Raw genomic sequence first — 11,010 nt, 5'->3', positions numbered from 1 at the left:
CAAAAAGCTAGGTCCGCGGGGGTCCTGGCGACGGCCACCCAGAACGCAGATTACTACCGAGTGTAGTCTCTCCAAACCAGTGAAGCACAATGTGCAGCACCACATTAACACTACTGGTTCCCCGGTCTTCTCGAAGGTGCGTCCTCTACCATCCCAGAAACTGGCTATTGCCCGAAAAGAGTTTGAACAACTCGTTCAACAGGGTATCTGCAGGCCCTCAAACAGCTGTTGGTCTTCCCCACTGTATATGGTCCCTAAGCCAAACGGCGAATGGCGCCCATGTGGGGATTACAGAAGGCTAAATGCACAGACTGTTCCTGACCGATATCCAATTCCACTCATCCACGGCTTTGCGCATCACCTCGCGAATTGCCGCATCTTTTCGACCTTGGACTTAACCAAGGCTTATCATCAAATCCCTATAGCTCCAGAAGACATACCAAAGACGGCAATATGCACACCCTTGGGACTCTTCGAGCTTACGCGGATGAATTTCGAGTTGTGCAATGCGGCGCAAACCTCTCAGGTTCATCCACTCGGTCCTGCGAAACCTCGACTTCTGTTTCGTATATTTTGATGATGTTTTGGTCGCTGCTTCCTCAGAGTCTGAGCACTTAGCCCATCTTGCATTTTTCAACGTCTCCTTGAGGCTGGTTCAGTCCTAAACGTTGAGAAATCCAAGTTCCTGCAGACACAGGTGAGATTCCGCGGCCATTTCCCCTCACGGAATACAGCCTGACCCAAACAAGGTGCAAGCGATCTCAAGCTTCCCGCGTCCGAAAACCGTGAAGGATTTGCGGAGGTTCTTGGGCATGCTAAACTTCTATCGTCGTTTCCAGCCCAAGGCGTACTTGTCTGCCCCAAAACAAAAGGCACATAAGAGATTGTGTGGTCTGAAGAGGCTGTCCGCGCGTTCAATAAATCTCGACAGCAACTGGCTGATACTACACTCTTGGCATTTCCTCGACAAAATGCACCCCTAGCCGTTTTTGCTGATGCCTCTGACATCGCAGTAGGTGCTGCTCTTCACCAAATGATGAATCATGTCTGGCAGCCGTTGAGCTTCTTCTCCGGTCAGTTAAACCCCGCTCAACGGAACTACAGCACCTACAATCGAGAACTGCTCACCGCGTACTTGAGCATTAAGTACTTCCGCTTCTTTCTTGAAGGCAGGCCGTTCGCAGTGTTCAAGGCCCATAAGCCTCTCACATATGCTTTGAAACAAAAGCCCGACAAAGCGTCCCCTCGTCAGCTCGACACTTGAACTTTATAAGCTAGTTCACGTCCGACATACCGGCAAGAACAACATAGTTGCTGACGCTTTGTCACATGTCTCTGAGGTTAACATCCCCGCCTCACTCGACTTTTCGGCTATCGCGAAGGCGCAGGTAGATGACTCAGTTCTTCAGAGCCTCAAATCCAACCCCAAAAATCAATTTCGGGAATTGCCTATCTTCGGCTCGAACGTGTCTCTCTCTGCTGCGAATACTCGGAAAAGGGACCCCGGCCATACATTCGGGCTACCTTTCGCAAGGAAGTGTTCCACGTGATTCACGACGTAGCGCATCCAGGCATCAGGACGTCAAATCGGTTAGTCACCGAGAAATACTTTTGGCCCTCCATGAATAAGGATATCAACTCCTGGGCCAGAGAGTGCATCGCATGCCAGAACTGTAAGGTCACCAGGCATGTAAGAAAAGAAGTGGGCTCATTTCCCCGCACCACCAAGCGGTTCCACACCACACACCTCGACATCGTAGGCCCTTTGGAAGGCGGTTACAAGTATTGTCTTACAATCATCGACAGGTGTACGCGGTGTCCTGAAGCAATACCTCTGAAGGATATTAAGGCGCAATCTTGTGCCGAAGCCCTGTGTCGAGAGTGGATCCCTCGCTTTGGCGTCACTGCAGTGATCATCACTGACCAGGGAATGCAATTTGAGTCCACTCTTTTCTCGGTGTTACGCAAACTCCTGGGATTCAAACGTCAGCGAACTACGGCTTACCACCCGCAATCCAATGGAATACTAGAACATTAGCACCGGCCCCTGAAAGCTGCCATTATGGCTCGCGATGAACTCAAGTCTTGCCTCTCGTCCTACGAAGAACCCGCCGAGAGGAGTTTGCTGCCAGCCCCGTGGAGCTGGTATACGGGAAGAACCCAAGACTCCCAAGTAATCTGGTCTATACTACCCTCTTACCGCCCCCTTTTATACCAAACTCTAATTCTACCAATTCTGACTTATGGTTTCACAGCATGGGTTACCATGTCACTCAACGTAGCCAAAAACCTCCAACGCTTTGAATGGACCATCCTCAGGCAATGCACCGCCAAATACAGAAGGCCGAATCTGAAATTCCACAAAAGTTCTCTCCTGGGGTTTGTCCGATAATTCTGCATATGATCAAACTGTCACGCGTCAGACTGAAGAAATCTTGCTACGCGTAATGCCTCGCTGGTTGAGCGAAGGTACTACGTGTCAGGGCTAGTCCGACATCACGAACAGTAATTCTCCTCTCAACTGTCACGCCTCCTTCCTCTTTTATTTCCTCCCTCCAGAGGGAGCTGTGACTCTTCCCCGGTCTTTCGCAGAGGCTAATCTTGTCTGGCCAATGCTCCGGCAATCAATCCTCGCGCAGATGTTGATCATCAATTAGCTTGTATAATACGAGATCTCTGTAAACATTAACTTATAAAAAAAATGTCAGGCGATGACGGCTTTACGGTTTCTTACCAGGCCAGAGTCAAATCGTCAGACGCTGCCCTGGAAGGCGAATCAATAGCTTTGAATCGAATTAAGAAGACATTTCTTAAGAAAAAATAATGTAATTCTTATTTGACGTAAACTGCATATACAATTATGATACAAAATCACTTTACAGAAGAGACTTTATAATATCACAACTTTGATTGGCGCTATTTGTTGACTTTAATGCTCAAATACATCTTCCCCTGGATGGTCTGCTTGACCGGGTTGATCTTCTTCAAAATTTGGGTCATCGTCTCAACCAAACGTTCGCTCGAGACTCCAGTCTTCTTGTTTTTGAATTTGGTTAGTAATTCTGTAGCAGTCATCGGCTTGCGCATAAGATATCGCCGTACAGCCTCTTCAGTTATGCCGAAATCACTACGAAATAGAAAGGACGTTAGTTAGGTGCGGTCTGCACGGAGACGTGTGATAGCGACTTACTCTTTACTGTTTGCGTTAACAACGCCGGCGAATGTGGCCGGCAGCGATGGTGTTTCCAGTTTCTGCTTCTTGGCTGGCGTCGAAACGGGACTGTTGCTATTCTCGGAAGTGGTCGCTTCATTGAGCGTTGGAAGCTTACGCTTCGATGCTTCACTTTGCGATAAGCTCGGTGATGCTGAGCGCGAGTTGTTGGCGCTGTTTGTGTCCCGCTTTCTTTTCTTCGTTTCCGGTTCTGAGTCACTGCTGTCTGAACTGGAGTCAGTCGATGAGTCTAGAGAGAAAGGAAAGTTAGTAACGCCCACCCCAGTTATAGTAAAAGACAAACTCACTTTGTTTTCCTTTTTTCTCTTCTTTTCCTTTCTTTTTATTCTTCTTCTTTTTCTTTTCCTTGGATTCCTTGGTTTCTTTTGGCTCTTTCTTTTTATCTTCGTCCTCTTTCTCGGATTCCTCGCCTGATTTTTTCTCTTCCTCCTCTTCCTCGTCGGATGTTAGGAGCTTCCGAAGTGCATCCTCCTCAGCAACTGACGTAAGTTCCTTGTTGACTTTTGCCTCTGGATCTGGCTCTCTAAAATGAAAATTGGAGGCATTAATAGTTGCAATCCGGCGCAGGAGACATCCAAACCGTACTCTTCACTTGAATCTGATATGTAATCCAGCTCGCGACCCTCTTCGTCACCATCGTCGGATTCCTCAAATGCTTCGTCGTCAACTTCCCGCTTTTTCTTCTTTTCCGGCGCATTCTTTTTGCCTTTTTTCTTCTTCGAGTCGTCGTCACTGTCCTCTTCCTTCTTCTCCTTTTCCTCATCGGATCCGTCAGAATCATCTTCCGATTCAATCCACTCGTCCATGTCACTGATTTTAAGTTCTTTGGACTTTTTCGCGGCTCCCTTGGCCTTCGCCTCTTCTGGATCCTGCTCTTCCTCTTCGTCGCCTTTCAAGCGTTTACGCAACATGAGGGAGAAGTAGTTCATGATCTTCTTCCGACGGCCAAATTCTTGCTCTGCTTCCTCAGCCGAAAGGGACTTGTATCTGGGGAGGAATATAATTAAATGAGAAGCCGCGGGAAAACAGAAAAACGACGATCTCCTACCTCTGGATCGGTTGGAAATTGTACCATTCATGCAGCGGGTACGCTTCGATAGCCCCGTCAGGCGCATGCGTGAAAACATAAAACGCAGCATTTTCACCTACACCCCCCTCGCGAATGCCCTTGAATTTCTTATTCGTTTTCCCGCCCACTTTCAGAATCCAGGGTTGCGCCTCTGCCTTGTATTTCTTCGCCACGATGCCGAATTTTTTTCTACGAACTTCCTCCTTCAAATCGCGATTGTATTCTGATCCTGCTCCAAACCTACACAATGGGAAACGCATTAAAACAACTTGAGCAACACCAGAAACGCTCCGGAAGACTTACTTTGGCGTATCCTCCTCCATTCCGCGGAACTCTTTCATGTTATTTTCCCTTTCCATTTTCACCATTCGCCATTGTGAAAAGTCCACATTCAAGGTGGCATTGAACCGCATTACGTGGTGCTTTTTACGAATGTTTTTGGGCACGCGGATTACGAACTCCTGAACATGGGCCGGAGCTGAGCCTCCGGACGCGGCTGCAGAAGAGCCTGTCTGGGTCGGGACCCCGCTGTTAATAGGAGCAAAGCTTTTGAACGATCCCCCGCTTACAGGCAATTTGCTCATGGTCTGAGGCATTGCCGGGCTAATGCCTTGCGACATTCTATTATTCATTCCACCGAATTATCACTGAATCCTTGCAATACCGAACAAAAGCAAATCCTCGCAGCCACGACGCTCCAATACGAATGACAACTGCGACTCATAACATGTCAAATTTGAAGTGTTTGTTGTTAGTGTTTCCCACCAGAGAGGTCTAAAAGCGGTAGTAATTGCTAAATTCGGGGAAATCCCCTGTCGTTTTTCACTTGAAATTCCATATTTTTCTGAGAAGTTTATTTAATTAATAATAAGACAATTTTTTGGTTTGCACTTGAAATTAGTTTGAATTTAGCCATAAAAAGTTATAATTTCAACTTTTAGCAATTCACGGTTTACTTTGCTAATCGTCATTTAAAGAAAATGTGTTTTTCCTAATTGAAATTAAATTGTTCCTAAATGTTCCTGGCTGATTTTGTATGTGATTGGGAAATACCTACCCAGAAGTGTCTGGTGTAGGCATGGACGTGTCGGATCCTGCATTTGGCGACAGTAAAAATTTAAATCTGGCAACGAGCAAATTAGTAAGAAAAGAGTTCGCTGCGAAATGCGCATATGTTTCCTGCGCAGCATCCTCAAAAGAAAGTGCCCAAGGCCCCAGAAATGAATTTGTATGATAAAAACATCAAATACAGACAGTATTCGACGTTAGTGGATCGAATTCAGACAAAAGAGAGCGCATGGATCCTTTAGACCTAAATACGCATGCATAATTCCCGGCTTAGAGAGGGTTCCGTTTTTTTCCAAACCGGCTCGGTTTAAACCGTTTTATAAAGGATCAACACGTCAAAAAACGCGGTCTTAAGCCCTTTATACTGATTAGTCAACGGCGCAAGAACCGGTATCATGTCTAGGCCTGCCTTAATAAGGAACTCTAGACATCCCGGTTTTACCCCGAGGTCCACTAATTCGATATACTTAAAAGCTGTCTGGTGTCCTGGCCTACGCCATCGCTCCATCTTAGGCAGGGTCTGCCTCGTCCTCTTTTTCTACCATAGATATTGCTCTTATAGACTTGTCGAGTGAGATCATCCTCATCCATACGGATTAATGGGTGCGCCCACCGTAACTTATTGAGCCGGATTTTATCCACAAGTTGACGGTCATGGTCATAGATTTCCCCGTTATGTAGGCTACGAAATCGTCCATCCTCATGTAGGGGGCCAAAAATTCTTCGAAGGATTCTTTTCTAGAACATGGCTAAGACCTCAACTCTCCGAGGAATACAAAAGGACTGGCAAGATCATTGTCTTGTACAGTAAGAGCTATGGTGAGACGTTTCGAGCTGAACAGTTTTTGTAAGCTGAAATAGACTTCATTGGTGTGCAGCCTAAGATCTTGCGCCCGCGATGAAGGTAGTTTGTACGTCTCGGGTCGTTATTCCCATAATATCTATATCGTCAGCATAGGCCAGTAGTTGGGTGGACTTAAAGTGGATCGTACCTCTTCAGCATCACGGATCACTTTTTCCAGGGCCAGGTTAAAGAGGACGCATTTTAGAGCGTCCCCTTGTCTTAGACCGTTTTTGATGTTGAATGGTCTCGGGGGGGATCCTGCTGTTTTTAATCTAGCCTTGTACATTGGTTTTGCCTTGGATATGCTGCCATAGGCGGCTTTAAACTCGATGAAAAGATGATCCAACTGATTGCCATATTCCAAAAGTTTTTCCATCGCTTGCCGCAGAGAGAAAATCTAATCTACTACTGACTTGCTAGGAATGAAGCCTCTTTGGTATGGGTCAGTGATGTTCTGGGCGTATGGGCCTATCCGGCCTAGCAAGATAGCGGAGAATATCTAATAGATGGCACTCAGCAACGTGATACCTCTATAATTGCTGCACTGTGTGATATCTCCCTTTTTATGTATGAGACAGATAATGCCTCGTTGCCAATCGTCAGGCATTGATTCGCTGTCCCATACCTTGAGCACAAGTTGATGAACCACTTGGTGTAACTGGTCGCCTCCATATTTAACCAATTCGGCTGTAATTCCATCGGCTTCTGGCGACTTATGATTTTTTAGCCGATGAATTGCACGGAGTGTTTCTCCTAAACTTGGTGGTGGCAGTATTTGTCCGTCGTCTTCAATTGGCGGGACCTCCAACTCGCCGATGTTCTGGTTGTTCAGTAGCTCATCAAAGTACTCATCGCTCCAATATGTCCATTCTGTCGGAAATCAGATTTCCCTCTTTGTCTGGGCAGGATGAGCATCGAGGTGTATAAGGCTTCATCCTGCTGACTTGTTGGTAAAACTTCCGCGCCTGGTGCGATTGCTCCCTGTACTTTTCTAGTTCACAGACTTGTTGGTTCTCCCAGGCTTCCTTTTTCCGTCTGTGAAGTCGCTTCTCCGCTCGACGGAGTTCGTGATAATTCTCTGCGCGTGCCCGCGTTCTTTGAGAATGCAACATTACTCGGTATGCAGCATTCTTCTGTTCCACTGTTAATAGCTTACATTCATCGTTAAACTAGCCGTTCGGATCTTTCTTGCGGCTGGAGCCAAGTATGTTTGTGGTCCTATTAATGATAACACTCTTCAGGTGGTTGTGAAGATCATTCGCTGATGTTTCATCTCCAGGACATCTGTTAGCTGTGATTATTGCGGCATCCATTGCCGCCTTATAGGTGCTGCAGAGGGCTGTGTTGTGAATGGCTTAAGTATTCACTCTTACCTGATTGTCAGAGGGGATTCTGGGTGGTGTTTTTAATTCGAGCTCGGAGCACTATATCAACGTGATAGTGATCCAAGTCTATATTGGCCTCCCTATATGTTCTGACGTTCAATCAGCGCGTGGTCAATTTGGTTGAAAGTGGTGCTGTCTGAAGTGGCCCATGTATGTTCGTGGACCGCTTTTCGCGTAAACCAGGTACTTCCAACAACCATTTCGTACGATGCTGCTAACTGAATAATCCGCAGTCCGTTATCATTGGTATCCCTATGTAAGCTGTGATATATCGCCTGAACACGGGCTCCGTCCCTAGTTGACTATTAAAATCTCCAAGTATGATTTTGGTATCATATTTGGGACAGGCTTCGAGGGTCCGCTCAATTATTTCGTAGAAGGTGCCCTTCTCCGACTCTGCAGTCTCCTCTGTAGGGGCGTGAACGAGGCTTATATTTCTAAATTTGCCTCGGAAGCGTAGAGTGCATAGCCGTTCGCTTATATTTTCAAAGCCGATAACACCAGCTTTCATTTTCTAGCTGACTAAGAAACCTACCCCGAGCAAATGCATTACTGGATGACCGCTATAATATATGGTGTAGTGGCTCTTCTCTAAGAAACCGATCCCTGTCCAATACATTTCCTGCAACGCTGATACATCAGCCCTATATTGGGACAGGGTATCGGCTAACTGTTTGACAGCTCCATCGCTGTACAGGGAACGCGCCTTTCATGAGAAAATGTGCAAATCGTTGTTTCGTTGTCGTTGCCGGGTTCGTCGCTCTTTCTGTGGCTTCGTAACGTTGGTTTTCCGTGTAGAGTTGTCAGTCCTACCCAACCCCCAACCTGCAGGACCAGTTGGTACAATTTGTCCCGTTTTTAGGCGCGGGAGCCTCGCCTTCATCCTTCTCCGTTTGTAGCTTTTTGTTAAGAAAGAGCTCCCAGTGGTCACCACTTGGAGGTGAAGATAGGGTTTGGTAGTAAAGCCGTTGGTGTTGGTTCAAGACGGGTTTCCCAGGTTTTATTAAGTTTTCATAAATTTATACTAGGCTGTGAAAAGTTTAGTATTCCAGTCCAAGGAAGCCCTTTCTATCTTTTCTACCTCCACATAAATAGAGAACGCATGGAGGCACTGGAAAAGGCGAAGTACAAAGTGCGGTGCGAAATTGGGATCACGATGAAAGTGTCCCACTCTGCTAAAGCGGATGACGATCTGTACCCAGTCGAAGCCGCCAACGACCTCTTGCAGGATGTGAAGATCAACTGTCCGACGAGAACTGACAATCCCATATGAAAGCAAATCATGTTGAGGGTAACGTAGATAAATTTGCAGCATTCGAGAACTCCGAGAGGAAGACATCGACTTCGCGCTAATACAGGAGCCCAGTATCGGAAGAAGGAACGGTCAAAGGGCTCTAAAGCAGATACATTTACAATTTATTCCTGAGTAGAAAGGACACTGATGGGGACGGACTTAGAGCATGTATCCTTACCAAAAAGAGCCTGCATCTTTTTTTAGGTCCAGGCCTGAGCTTTAGGAAACTAACCGCGGTTAAACTGAACTTGTATATCTTCTCGGCTTATATGACTGACGTCCCATCAGCTTCATCAGAAGAACTATAACATGTGATGTACATCGTCCTAGCGTGGAAAGCTAAAGGCTGCGACGCTGATGCGAATCGAACTTTGTAATTAGGACAAACTTTTCGGTGTGTAACAGTGGTAGTACACTAACCAACCATCTCCCCAGCTCGAAGAACTAAGGCGGACGACCCATGATATCAGCTTACTAATTGACAATAGGATTTTTGAGGTTGGCGACTCCAGAGACTCTGATTAAAAATCGTTTTCAGATCACAGTTGGAAACTTTTTAGTCTAAATGTTTCTATAGAGGCCTTCTACTTTTTCAGAGACTCCAGGAGGATCGACTATAGGTATTTTGGGGAAGTTATCACAATGGTAACAATACGATAGACGAACTACAGTCAAAGGTCGGGATGCTCGGAAAAGTATTCTCGTGCTCTGCAAAATTCAGTAAAAAGACATTGCCACCTTGAAATGAAGACCTGTAGAACCTCAGGAAGCTTTTCAGGGAGATTTTCAACATCTGCTGCAGGTATAAATATTCCTCTTATAAAAGAACTGTCTATGTACATGCCGGCCATCAAGACTGCCAAAAAGCGATTCTGCCTAAACTATTGTCAGAACACTAAAAGCATCAGTGAGCCTGTGGGACTCAGTAACATTCTCGCCAAGGGACCTAGGAGACTATCCTTTCATAAAAACTCGAAAGGCTCCTGCTCGAAAGGGTTGTATGTCATCTTGTGGATATTTACCGGAGCTGCATTATGCTGGATTCCTACCGTATTCCTGGTTTTCATAGCAGAAGCGGGTAGGTGCGGTCATGAGTCCGCGGAGACCCTAGAGCACATCCTGAAGACTCACTTCAGGATTACCATGGAGAGAATGACCTCCTCTAAATCTCAGCATGCTTCCCTTAAAAGCAAATTCACAGAAACTGCCTTTTGAGCTGACAATTAGCACTGCTGAGCGATCACTACATGACAACCGATGTACTCCAGCTGCCTCCTCGATATAGGGGAAGCATTCAACAACTTTAGGACCAAAACTATGAAGGAGGCCCAAATTAAAATAGGATTTGAGTGATCTCCTACGCAGTGGGTGTTAAGAACCAGGATAATCCAATTTTCGTCTGAGAGGTAGCCACTTGATTAGAGCTATAAGTAGAGGGAGGCCCCAAGGTTGCGCCATTTTTCTTGTGGCTGATAGTGATAGACGCGGATATTGGACCGAGGGGGAGAGGGGTGAAGATGGTGGTGTATACCGACAATTTAGTGATATTAGCGTTAGAGGTATTTTCCTCTATTATGAGTGAAATCATGGACGTCCGTTGGGAAGGGCGTGGGGTATAAATCCAACGAAAACGGAGTTGATGCTATTTGCCATCAAGCCAAGGGTACCCGAATTGAAGATTGCCACTTTCCTCCAATGCAAAGTATCTGATAGTGGTCCTGGCTCTTTGTTAAGAACATACTCGGTCCTTCAGTGAATGTTTTAAATCACAGAGGTGTATAGCATTCTCTTTCTGCAAAAGAACCTTTGTAAAGAAATAAGATTTTTGGGCTAAGATAGTTCTCCGCATGTATGCAGCCGTACTTCCTGCTAACGTATGGTTCTTTTGGGGGTTGGCCGATGCTCTAACTGGGACAGAAAATTGGTGACGTTTAGCCATGCTATTCTTCAGTGACCGGTATATATGGTTGGCATTTACCCCTTGATGGGATATAACACGTCAACCATACCTGCTCGCGGTTCGCTGAAGTGTGTTTCAATGAGATGCCCGTACTCCTTCTCCACTGTTCTCCGCAAGTGATCTTACGTTGCGTAGCAAGAAATGGAATCGTCACCCTT

At 46.2% G+C, this 11,010-nt stretch overlaps 1 protein-coding gene across 1 annotated transcript; it reads right to left on the bottom strand.

Moving 5' to 3' along the window:
* Positions 1–2,810: 2,810 nt before the first annotated feature.
* Positions 2,811–5,019, bottom strand: LOC119660167 (general transcription factor IIF subunit 1). The gene is made up of 6 exons (XM_038068573.1): positions 4,605–5,019; positions 4,281–4,541; positions 3,818–4,219; positions 3,520–3,755; positions 3,191–3,461; positions 2,811–3,127 (listed from the first exon to the last, which is right to left on the bottom strand). The coding sequence occupies exons 1-6, from the start codon at positions 4,931–4,933 to the stop codon at positions 2,917–2,919; spliced, it is 1,710 nt and encodes a 569-aa protein (XP_037924501.1). The 5' UTR covers positions 4,934–5,019; the 3' UTR covers positions 2,811–2,916.
* Between the last annotated feature and the right edge of the window lie 5,991 nt (positions 5,020–11,010).

Source organism: Hermetia illucens, chromosome 6 (genome assembly GCF_905115235.1).
Source record: "Hermetia illucens chromosome 6, iHerIll2.2.curated.20191125, whole genome shotgun sequence".
Lineage (NCBI taxonomy): Eukaryota > Metazoa > Arthropoda > Insecta > Diptera > Stratiomyidae > Hermetia > Hermetia illucens.
This window is presented reverse-complemented; position numbering and strand designations above follow the sequence as displayed.

Excerpts from the sequence above, each read along its gene's own strand:
- LOC119660167 (XM_038068573.1), bottom strand. The coding sequence starts at position 4,933 with ATGAATAATAGAATGTCGCAAGGCATTAGCCCGGCAATGCCTCAGACC. Across the intron at positions 4,220-4,280 it reads AATTTCCAACCGATCCAGAG|ATACAAGTCCCTTTCGGCTG; the intron begins GTAGGAGATCGT and ends ATTCCTCCCCAG. Across the intron at positions 3,128-3,190 it reads GTTAACGCAAACAGTAAAGA|TGATTTCGGCATAACTGAAG; the intron begins GTAAGTCGCTAT and ends TCTATTTCGTAG.